Below are 12,390 nucleotides of genomic sequence, written 5' to 3'. Positions count from 1 at the left end.
CCAGGAGAGGTAAAGTGAGCCCCTGTCTGTGGGCAGGTGCAGAAGGAAGGATGGAGAAGGGGGAAAATTGCCATGACTTGTTAGTTTGTTCCTGGCTGTTGCTGAAGCCTGAGGATTTATTTAGCTGAGAGCAGAAACTGGTGCTGGAATGTGGCTGTGCAATAAAACACAGTAACCTCTTCTAGAGCACTCGTCCTGATGGAGAAAGTCACGGTGGTGTAGGTGTGTAGGGGTGAGTTTCAAACACACCATGACCTGATCTGCAGCTGATGCAGCCCGTGCTTGCACACACAGTCTGTGTTGTGCTATTTTGGTGTTTTGTGTTGTTTTTTTTTTTTTTAATGAGTTTCTAGGTTTGTCTCTTACCATCAGTGTGAGCATGTCCTTCAGTTTCATGTGTGACAACCAATAGACGTCACACACTAGATATGCTTGTGCATGTGTTCCTATGTGTACACGTGTCTATATACATAGGTGGAAGATGGGGTGGGACAGGGGAACCCAGATTCCTGGTAACGATGGTGAAGAGGAAATGATGAGTATACAGAGTACCAAGGAGAAACTCAGACACATTTGAAAGTCCTGTGCGTTAATATACTATTGCTTCAAGCAACAACTTAATGGCTTGTCTTACAGAAGCAAATTGCTTCTCTGAGGTTACTAAGAGCTCCTTTTCTCTCCAGAACTGGAGCCATCCACATCGGTGACCGGATATTAGCGATTAATAACGTGAGCCTCAAGGGCAAACCACTGAGTGAAGCCATTCACCTACTGCAGATGGCGGGAGAGACGGTCACTTTGAAGATCAAGAAGCAGACAGAGAGTGAGTTTGGGAGCCTAGTTTGGGGTGGGAGGGTGAAGGCGTTACCCCAGCAGGGACCTTGGGAAATGGAGAAAGCGGCGCTGTGGGTTTTCCTTCGTGTATTGTGGAAGGTAAGGCAAAGCAGTGTGGTCAGAGGCATGGCTGGGGACAGAGGGAAAAGATGGGTCTTTTTTTGAATTCTGACTCACAGATTTAAAAAAAGAGCAACCCAAGGGTGCTCTGTGGTACCGGGAAGAGATTAGACAGCAGGCTTAGCACGTTTATTAGCAATAATATTTCTTCTTTCAGATTGACGTCTTGTACTGTTGGTGCTATTCCCTGTCTGTGTATGTACTTCACACAGAAGTGAGGCAGAAAGTGCTTTTAAAAGTAAAGAGTGCAGGATTTTTTAAAAAAATATAACCCTCTGAATGAGCAAGGAGACTCTGAGCTGGTGGAATCCATGAAAAAAGCCCCACCTTTAATTCAACGTTTTGAAAACACTAGGCAATAAATCTTTTATGCCCCTTTTCCTGGCTTAGGGCCCTAAGATCATCTTTCAAAGCATCTAAAGTCACTCTAGAAATCCCCTCCTCATTTCCCTGCCAAGCTTTCCGTGGCTTTGAAGCTGTTTCTCTTGACCCAGTATCAAAGAGTAGCAGCATACTTAGAACAGCCAGGCCACTTTTTGGCTGGATAGAATTGGGGGGCTGGAGAAGCAGGAAATGCGCAAACTTTTCTCCCCAACTTTTTCAAAGTCACAGCCCAACAGAAACTTTTTGATCAAGTTTAGAAAATAGTGGGTGCATTCTGGCTGCATTTCTGTCTCTCTCCACAGCCAGTTTTTTCTTTTCTTTTTTTTTTTTTGTGGCATGTTTCTGCGGTCTCTAGATTTAGCTGGACCTACCCAGCCAGTGGCCCACACTCTGCAGAAATTGGAAGAAATCAAGCTCTTTCAAGTAGGCCTGGACCATGGGGTATCTGTCCTGCATCTGAAAGAGTGGCATTGCTCTCAAAAATAGACTTCTGTAGACCTCAAAGCACTTTGAAAATGTATGTCAGTGTACCTGTTCTGCAAATGGATGAAGCCTAGGCAGGGGATGGTGACTTAGCAAATAGAGGTAGATCTAGGGAAATAATTTGTCTTCAAGAAACCCAAGTCTCATCCCCTGCAGCCAAGTATCTTGGTCCTTGGTCTGAGATACACTTTCCCCCCCCGCCCCCCTGCTGACATTTAGCGTTGTCACAGCCTCTTGCTGAAATAATTGACATGCAAGTGCCAGTTGGAGACTCGTTAATCATTCGGAGAAAGAAGCAGGTGTAATTGAAATTTCAAGGTAATCTTGAGTTAATCATGGTGAGCAATCTTCCGAATGCTTGGAAAATAGAGACTTTCAGGACACTGTTCTTTGTTTAGTAAAATTATCTGTCCTCATTGGCAAATGCAGAATGTTAGGGGGCTTTTCATCCCAGCCACCGTGAGTTGAAGGTCCAGGGTGGTGTTGGCTAAGAGGGTTTATAATCAACTAGGATTTTAAATATTCTATACAAAGAAACGCTTGTGCTGAGAAACGATTCCTTGCATAGCTTTTGGCTGAAAGGGAATTTGATGTAATGATAATAAGGGCCTATTATTACTACAATAATGAAAGGGAAAGTCTGAGCTTCATCACCCACATTCAGCTTTCCATTTCCCAATCACTAATCAGGGGAAATTCAGCATCAAAATACCAGGCCCAGGAATCCCATCGCTGTCATGAGACTGCATGGAGACTCTTGAAGAGAGTTGGTGATTAGCCCTGAACTGATAAGAGGTTTTACAATGTTTTACAATATTGGAAGGGGGTATAACTTCATCTGCAGTAGTTTGGGACCAGGTTGCGTTGTTGTTGGAATCTCATTGAAACGTCTGCTTATAACAGAAAGTGCTGCTCTGGCACCAGTTGGATCTCATCCCCAAAGCAGATCATGCCAAAAGCAATTTGGCTGGAAGCATTGCTGATCTGAATAAAAAGGAGACTCTCTGAGACCAGAGAAGCTGTGGGCTATTGCTTGCAGAGACCAACAATCCTGGGCAGGGCAGTTTGGAAGAATCTTCCAAAGACAGAAGAAAGGCGTGCTTGTGAATTGAGATTAGGTCCCAACTCCTATCGTTGGGAACCCTCAAATCCCCATGTTTGCTCCTTGTATTCCATGTGCTAAAAACTCAAAATGTCCTATTTTCTTGATTCAGCTTGAGATAAGCATACTGTTTGAAATCCTTTCTACTGCATTGCACAGGCCTTTCTCAGCTACTTTTGAAGAGCTCTAGAGGTTCTTCAAAAGACCTGTAGTACCTGTCCTTGCTCCCACATCAGCATAAGCCTTTCCCTGAGGCTTGCTCTTCATTCCTGCTAAAGCAATGTGTTCTGGTTTCAGAGTCCTATCCCAAGAAATCAGGCAGTATAAATGAAGTGAGCGACCCAGAAGATGAACTGACCGACTCCCAGAAAACCAGCAAGCTCTCCGAGATATACTCCACCACAATTCCTAGTGTGGACAGTGCTATGGAGTCCTGGGATGGCTCTGGCATTGATGCTGGGTATGGAAGCCAAGGTAAGCCAGAGGTGTCTTTTCCTAGGGGTCTCTGGGTCAAGGTGAAGATAGACAGAGACTCTGAACCTGTCTGGAGACTGAACGTTGAGATGAAGCCTGTGGTTTGACTGCATTTGCATGGCTTCTTGCTTCCAGCAAGGAACAAAATGTGTTTTAAAATGCACTCATGTGGTGCGCTGAGTTGATGTATCTCTTTTAGTTTTTTATTGGCACATTTCTTCTGGCTTACATGGCATCATACTGTTCACAGCATTTTCAAAATCACTGGAGTACTTTACTTCCTCTGATTATGTGACTTGTATTCACTGGCCATATGTCTTACAGAGTGTTTGGCCCATAGCTCACTTCTAATTCTCCAGAGAGGCCATGCAGAACATATTAATCCTCTTCAGGATGTTTTAAAATCGACAAGAATTTCTTGTGGCCAGAAGCACTCACTTAACAAAATAGTTAAGGTAATACTACAAGAAAGTATCTTTAACTCTCTAGTGAGTGATCAGATGAAAATATGTCTTCAAGGCCAAGTTTATTCAGCTGTGGCTTCTGGCAGACATATGGAATTGGGATGCAGGATGGTTTAGTCACGGGAATAGATTTTTACTTGGAGGAAGACACTGGAAAATAGTTATTCCAGTTCAGATTTAGTGACATAAGCTAGTACTAGCTACAAAACAAACCCCTGAATCACCTCTGCCAAAGGACATCGGTGAAAAGGCTGCTATCTGGATAAGAACGTGAAAATGGAAGGGAAGCCGCAGGAGCAGTGTTGCAAAGCACCTTCAATGCACAGAGAAAGCCGTTTGCCTGTGCTCACTGCGTTCTGACTTGGAAAAGTTCGAATGACTGCACTGTACATCTGTCTCTTCCACTGTGCCTGCATCTTCCTTCAGCCTCTGTTGGTCTGACGTCTTAATCTAGGAGTGCAGTTGGGACTTGAGGCTTCATTAAGGAGGAATCCCCTGGCCTTCATGATGCTGCAATCGTTCTCCATCTAATTGAGTGTTAACACAAGTTGGGCGCTGGATTTAGCAAAGTAATTGCTTTTACCGGTAAATTGAGAATGAGTAATTGAGCACAGAGCCCTGGGTAGCAGGGCTGATGCCAAAGTACCCAACATCCATAGACTGTACCTTTGCTTCAGGGACTCTCTCGACTTCCTTAGTAATTGAATTTGGCTGCCTGGTGGCATGCTGGTGCTCGCTGGGAAGAGGGATGCTGGAGAATAGGGAGACAGACAGGCAAGGTTGCCCATGCAGGGAAGGCAGGATACAGGGAGGACTGGGATGCACAGAGCCTGGATATGGGAGTTTACACCCCAAATGGAGAACTATAGGTCAGGCTCTGCAGCATTGTGGGCTTTAGATTCACCCACGGCGTGAGGAGAACGCTCAGGGAAGGGGTTTGGATGAAGGAGCTGTGCTGGACCTTGTGGGAACATGCCACCAGGTGGCTCTGAATTCCAGGGATCCAACCTATCTCCCTGGGAGGAGGTGGCACCGAAGTGGCAGCTCTGCGTTGGCACAGCCCTGCGCTGGCGCCCTGCTGCGTGCCGGCTGTGGGGACCTGCAGCCAGGGACCCTGTTCTGCTCTGGCAGGCAGCGAGGGCTCTCAACTGCTGTAAGATGTTGGCAGGCGCTTTTCTGGGGCTCTCTCCTGAGCAGTCTAACCTTTAAAAAAACACAGAGGAAATGCTCAGCTAAGTGAAATAACAGGCCCTGGCATTTTCAAAGAAAGTGCTGGCCTTGTCTTTGGGTATTTCCAGTGCTCTTAGCTGTTTGGGAGGTCAAGTCTCCCTTAATTATGTGTTTCTCCGTTACCTCTTCCTGTTTGCTTGGCACAGCACGGGATGAAAGCGTACGATGTTTCTTGGAAAGGCTGTGAGGATTTTTCTGAAACATTGAATGGGCAGCAGGAGATGGGCAGGGGACTCAGGAGATTTATTTCACTGTGTGTGACACTGGCACTGCTGAGGAATGCTCTGTTTTGCAAAGTTTCTGTCCAGGCAGCTCCTCGTGAGACTTTGGGATCTTGTGACTTGGTAGTGTCGGATTTGCATCTCTAGAGTAAGATACCACAGCACAGGGGAGTCCTTGGGGGCAGACATTGCAAAACTTGTCTGATTTCATCTTAACCGTCTGTATTGATCTCCTATCAATAGTGATGCAGATGAGCCTCCCCTTCTCTCAAGACAGCAGAGTTTTTCCTCCTGTTCCTTGCTTTTCACACGCATGTCCATCCAGCAGTTTTCTATGCCTACAGCAGCTGATCCTGAAGGCATGGGAGGGCTCTGCCGGCAGCAGGAACTGGCTGGCATCTCTCAAGATCGGGGCTGGCTCTTTCTCACTTACTTCTGCTAAGCACACTGGAGCTGGTGAGCACCACCAGGTAACCTCAGCACCATCACCCCTTGTTGAAGGGAGACTGTTGCGTCAGGCTGCTCTGGATGTTGTTTCTTTGCTGCTGTCTTTCTGTGGCCTATCACTTTTTTTGTACCGTCCATTAAATCCCAAAGACAGCTGAGAATCTAAATGAAACTTTTTTTTTCCCCCTAATAGAAATCAAGCTTCCAAATCCTTCAAAACAAATAGGGTTGGGCATACTGAGGGAGGCTTGGCGTCTTCTTCTCTGTACCCTTTGAAGGACTTGCTGTATTTAAAGGTGATTGCTTCAACATGATTCCTCTTGGGATCAGTGTGGAAACAGGAGCAGTTAACTAAGGTTAGAGCTGCCTTGGGGTTGGATGTGCCTCTGTAGGTGTGTGTAGTCCCAGGTCTGTGGATCCCAGAAGTTGGGGAGCAGAGGAGAAGTGGAGCACCTTCTGACAAGATCCTGAGAGGCTGCTTTTGTTAAAGCGAGAAGAGATGGGATGAACATCCCCTTCGGCACAGCTGAAATGCAAGCAGTATGCAATCCAGATGGCCTCAGGTTTGGGACTTATGAAAGAGCTCTCCTGCCTCAAGGTTTTCTGACCAGGTATTACCCTCTCTTCCACCACTCTCCTCCTCCTCCTTGCCATTCCTAGGTACATACATACCTCAGGCTGCGGGCATAGCCCTCCATCCACACGAATGGAGACACAGCAGGCAAAAGAGCAGCACCCCTCCGGGGGACCCCAGGAAAAACTACCCCTACATGGATGGAAGCTTCAGTGAAGATGACTGGGACAAGCCTAGCAGGTACGGAGTGAGTGGGAGGAGGCAGGGAGTCACATATACAAATGTGTATGTTGCTGCATAGGTCAAGCGGATATGGGAATGTGATGGAGTGGCCGGTGATGTCCCCATCTTGGTGTCAGGCAGCCCTAGGGAGGGGTGCTGGTGAGGTGATCCGTGCTGTGGAACCATTTCCACATTGCCAGCTTACCCAGGATGTAGCTCTGTGGCACTCTGCCGTGGCCTGGTAGTGTTTCTGTCTGGAGTTAAGGTGGTTTCAGCTGCACGGACCACAATTTCTCATCATGTCTTATGCTCCTGCCAGGTAAGGCCTGCGGTGTTGTCATAGTTTAGGTGTAATAAATAGATATGGTTAGGGCTGTCTCCACTTGTGCTGGCCAGACTTTTTCGAGTGAGGGTACAGCTTCACAGCAGCTCAATGCTACAAAGCCAAAACAGCCAACCCAAACTCTCAGGAAACCAGTATGAGGTACAATGTCCAGGAAAGCTGTGCCTTGAAGTCTTTCTTTATCACACTTTGACACTTCCAACACCACAAACGAAGCCACAGTGAGTGTGCATGATCGAGCCAATCCCCTGGTTTAGCCAGCATGGGAGAAAGCCTGCAACACCTCCCAAGCCTGTGGAAGAGGTTGCAGCTGCCCTTCAATTTGGTTGAATATCCTGCTGGATCTGCCCTGGACAGGGGCTGTTCCTTTCTGAACCACGCACGATGGAAAAGCCTTGTTGCTTTGTACCAAACCCTCCCCTCAACATCCTCCAGAGACCCCATAGTTGTGTGTGTCGTGTTGTTACTGTTGGTTCTTTTTTTTTTTCCTCCCCTTATTTTTTTTCCTTAACTTTTGTTCGTCCAAACAAAACCCTTAGAACATCTCATGGCCATTTCCACCTATTTAAAGATGATCAAACTGGCAGGAAGGCTGGCAGCGGCAGAGACTTTGTTCTTGTTTTGCCTCTCAGCAAGAGCCAGCTCGCAGAGTTCGTTGATCCCTTGTGGCCCTCCCAGTGAGGCTGCCGACAGCTGAAGTTAGCAAATCTGAACACTTGATGCCCTGTGTGTCCCTAACGAGGGCTTCAAGCCCTAATGTCAAAGTGCAAGTGAAATGGTTCATGCTGTTGAGCCTTTGTATTAGGAAGAAAAACAAAATGTCTCTAACCTCAGCTGCCTTTAGCCTGGAAAAACCTGCTAACCCAGCCTGTACTGATTCATCCACACCTTGGACGTGTTTGTTATATTGCTGATCTGAGAGGCAAGAAACTGGTAGCTGGAAGGGACGTTTGCCTCTTGGGAGCAGGAAGGAAATGAGTAAGGGAAAATAATTGAAAATCCCTTTTGGAGGGAAATTTTGATTTGTTATTATAAAGTCTTGCTGGGTGTTTTTTTGACCTTTCTGCCTGATGTAAAGGCTACTGTCCTTTAAAAGCTGATGAAAGGTAGGAGGTAGTTTTAAAATACAATAAGTCGTGTCAGATACTACTCTCTCCAGGCAAGCCATGATGCCACAAGGAGCAAAAATGTCTGTGTAAGTTTATGCCTGCTACAGTCTCTCATTTGAACTGGTGAATGGAAATCAAAGCATGTAGTAAAGATTTTGCAGTAAATAGGGATCTGAAAAAACCTCTACAATAGCTCAAGGGGTCATTATATATTTAATGGAGGCCAACCTCGCTTCGACTTGTTCTCAAATAAAATGTTTGGGTTTGCTAAGTGGCACTGGTGGATGAGCATCCCTTTCTGTCTGCAATGCTGATGACCATTAAGCTGTTAGAGATGCTGCCAGATGTTGCAGAGGTGGAGCCTTGTCCATGCAGCTCCTAATAAGATGTGTAGAAAATGCATTAGGGCTGCTCAAATGCCACTGTCCTCTTGGGGTCTCTGCTTATGGCACATTAGTGGCTGTATCGTGACCTTGACTTAACACTGCAGAGAGTTTCCTTCAAGAGACTTCTGTTAAACTGAGTGCTGATAGTCCCAGTTTTGCACAGAGCCTGGTGTTCAGTAAGCAGTGTCTGGTGTCACCTACTTCTCTGACTTGTTCAGAGGACTTTGAGCATATTTAATTGCTATTTGCTTTAGAAGTCTAAGTATTAAACCTGGTTTGTGGTCAGAGATAAGGATGCTGAAACTGCCAAGGTGGGAAATTGTAGAATGCCCAGCAAGACAGACACAGTGTTCACAGTAACGTGTGTTTGTACCACCTTGAGAGAGGTTCTCTCTAACCTTGCTCTCTGTTGTAGAGAGAACTGGTGGCAGTCTTTACCCGGCTCTAAGTGCCATGACGATGATGTAGCAGAAAAAAAACCACAAAAGACATCATGAAAGTAACAGCTCAGTTCTTGGGCCATTCCAAAGCAAATTAAGCTGTTTGTATGGGTTGTACATGACACTGTCAATATTGCTGGTTGTAGTGTGCCTTTACTTGTCCAGCCCAGGGCAATCATTTTTATATACATCTTTGCATTATTTACTCTCATAGAGACCTAATGTATTTATCATTTTCTCACCATGTCTGTTACCCTCTGTGTTTTTCTCTCTCTTCTCAGGTGTTCTGTGTCTCAGATCTGAGCTCTATCCCATCAGCCTTTGTACTAACAGTCTCTGAGGCTCCTGGTTTACCCATAACGCATCCTTTTTTCTTTCACTTCTCTATTTCACCAAAACGTCTTCCTAAACCTACAATCTTCCTACAGGCACTTTTTAATTTACCCTTTGAACTTTGACATTACTACACCAACTTAATTCTTCCTTTGAAGGACACTTGCCCCGTTAGTAGATGCATGGAGGTCTCGTATTCGGACACTTGTCTGAAAGTTCATATTGTTTGCTTTTGTATATGAAGACTCTTCAAGTCTCTGCTTTTACTGGTGGGACACTTGCTGTAGCCTTGCAACTTTCATCCCGCTGCAGAAGAGTGCTGACAATGTTTGGTTCCTACGTTACAACAGATACCCCAGCCGCCAAAATGGCCTTGAGACCACTCATGAGGATAGTTTTTGGCGTGTTTTTGGAGAAGCTTTGGAGGATTTGGAAACATGTGGCCAGTCTGAACTTTTGAGGGAGATTGAGGTAAATCACTTTTTGAATTTACTGCTGATGTACTGTTTTGCTCTTGCTGTAAATATTAGCCTTTCCCCGGATGCGTTAATTGCCTGTAGCATCCCTGTGCTGCCAGTGATGTGAAGAAGAGTTGGAGTTTAATCGATGTCAGTGTTTGTGCTAATGGATAACTGTGTGTCATTAGACGGTTGCTTGCGTGCACTTTTCCCCCTGAGCCAATGACTTACCCACCAGGAACTCCATGCTTTTTTTGCAAACTGTTGCTGGCCAGCAATCTTCATGTGACTGTTGGCAAACCTTCCCTGTCGAACGGTAAACTCTCTGCTTGGAAAGATATTGTCTGTCCAAAGCACTTAAAAGCCAAGCAGAAGGAGACCCCCACAACCCTGCTGGGACTGAACCTTTGGCTTCAAATATAGACAGGCCCTACATATATCTTGTATTCAACTGTCATTCTGCCGGAAACTTTGAGTGAAATAGGTCATTGGAAGCTTTTCAGTCAGCCTTCCCCATGGAAAAAATCTCAGAAAGTAATTGCTTCCTGCAGAAATAAAGGTGTTTCCTCTCTTCACAAACCACTTTCTCTTTTCTTTATCCAAAATACTTTAGAGGTCATGATATTGTGTCCGGTTATAGGATGAGTAGTCTGGATTTCTAAGCTATGGGATGCAAATAAAGGCCTCCCTTGAGACTGCCCAGCAGGATGGCACCCGTGCTTGCTCCCTTCTCTGATTCAGCTCCCATGGCCCAAAAGAAGGAGTGGGACCCCATGAGCTCGTCTCTCTCCCTGCCTTCTGGGTGCAGAGGACTGAGGAGAGCTTGCTAGGTCATTGTCCTCTATCATCCTCAGTGAGGCTGTTTTTATGCATGATTGCATATTGCTTTGGCTTCAGAGAAAAAAGGCAATTTCTGAATAATTGGAGGTGGAAAAGGAAAGTCCTGTTTTGGTCTATATGGTGACAAGGGACTTAACCAATTGTTCTTTCCTCCTTGATTCTTAGCAACTGTAAGTGAGGGAGGAAATCTCAATTAACTTATTGTGCTGAAGCACAAAATGGTGTATTTATTATCTTAACTGATTAAGAAAATGCTGATTTAAAAAAAAAACACCAACATGCAGACACAACTCCCTGGGCCCCAGCCCTCTCAAACTATAACTTCTTCCCTTGATCACTTATTTCCTGGACCTGAATGTATTTAGAAATTAGTTTAGGCAGCTGTTATCAACCATTCTGAACTGTAGTTGACTGCTTGAGGAAAAAATGCCCTTCTGAGTTATGGCTGGCATCAAAATGTAGAAGGGATTTCTTGGACTGCTGTAAAATGCCAGGATTGAGAAGAAACCTTTCTGCCCAATCCTTTTCCTTTGCCAGGGTTCTGTAGTGCGGAGATTCTTTGGCTTTTGATTCATGCTGTTTTAAGGCTTTGGAGCTTTCACAGTTGTAGCACTGCTTGTGAAAATGTAAAGAAATTTTATGAAAAGCTGAGCACCTCCAGGGTTTCAGTGTATTTAGCACATTCTAGAATATTTTTGAAATTTGCTGCTTACACTTAATCCAAGGCACCTACCAAATTGCTTAAGACGCTAAAAGGAGTATTTAAATGCCCTGAAGACAGAGGAGTTGAATGCTGTTGTGTGCTGGACGGTTATGGTATTTGCAGCCCGTGAGGGAGGACAGTGACACAACGTGCACAGACCTTTCTGTTCTCCTCCCTGCCTCTGCAATGCTGTTGTTGGTACAGCATGGCACGGTGTCCCGGGGGCTGCTGAGGCTGCCTGAGGTCAGTGAACGAACATAGCCTGGTTGGCTGTACCGCTGTTTGTTAATCAGCGTTTCAAGTATGTGGTAAGTCAGCGTCCTTCCAGCATGTAGCAGGTATTTGAGTTTTGTCCAAACTGGAGATGATTGTCATTTTTCTGTGAACTGCGAAGTTAAAAGGTTTTCTGTATTTTATGAATTCAGGATAATGCGGGTAGTGCTGCTATTTTCATACTGTCATCAGAATTTGCCTTGTTTGCCTTTGTTTCAGCTTGGAGCAGAGCTAGAGGGCCTTCATTAGAGGTTTAGTTAGATATTTCCCCTGTCTATGGGAGCAGTTGCTCTTTGATATTAACATTGCAGAATTTTGCTATCTCCTCCCTACCTTTCCCTTTCTTTCTTTTACTTTTTGACATTTAATGGCACTGCAGGCCCATGGAGTCTGAACTTTGGAATGACAGTTTTCATTATGCTGTTTAAATGGACTCTGTGACCTGGAGCCAGTTGAGGTTCCACAGACTAGATTCCTGACTCCTTCGTTAGCTTTGATCAATGGAATCTCATTAGTGAAAAGCATTGCCAAATGGAGTAGAATCTACTTAGGGGCATCTTTTAATGGACACTATCAAGGATGACCAGGCTTAAATACTACTTAATTTCATATTTTTAACTCGGTTTTGCTTGGTGACAGCTCCCATTTACTGACAGATAAAATCCTAATTTCTTTGCTGAATTGACCTCAGTGGAGTCCAAGGTATTGACTTCCCTGGACCATTGCCATCACTGTGCAAAGCTGATGGTGAGCTGCAGCCTGCAGCAGTAGGCTGGAGTGTCAGACAGGCGCTCGTTCCACTGGGAGCCCCCTGGGACCATGGTGCTCATCCTTCTTGACTACCAAGGAGGTTCCTGCACAAGATGAGGCTTGCTTGGTCCTGTTTGTGTAGAAGGGGTCATCAAAAAATAAGGAGCTGCTTCACAAATGCTTCCTTCTGTGACAGGGCT

The 12,390-nt window shown here is 45.4% G+C and overlaps 1 protein-coding gene across 2 annotated transcripts in view; it reads left to right on the top strand.

Moving 5' to 3' along the window:
* GRIP2 (glutamate receptor interacting protein 2) overlaps positions 1 to 12,390 on the top strand; it is a 262,314-nt gene that overhangs the window by 243,622 nt on the left and 6,302 nt on the right. For both annotated transcript variants that reach the window (XM_054076728.1, XM_054076727.1), the window contains exons 18-21: positions 684 to 823; positions 3,221 to 3,397; positions 6,420 to 6,573; positions 9,517 to 9,637. In XM_054076728.1, coding sequence (XP_053932703.1) covers positions 684 to 823; positions 3,221 to 3,397; positions 6,420 to 6,573; positions 9,517 to 9,637 — 592 coding nt within the window. The remainder of the gene's footprint in view (positions 1 to 683; positions 824 to 3,220; positions 3,398 to 6,419; positions 6,574 to 9,516; positions 9,638 to 12,390) is intronic.

Source organism: Cuculus canorus, chromosome 11, assembly GCF_017976375.1.
Source record: "Cuculus canorus isolate bCucCan1 chromosome 11, bCucCan1.pri, whole genome shotgun sequence".
NCBI lineage: Eukaryota > Metazoa > Chordata > Aves > Cuculiformes > Cuculidae > Cuculus > Cuculus canorus.
This window is presented reverse-complemented; position numbering and strand designations above follow the sequence as displayed.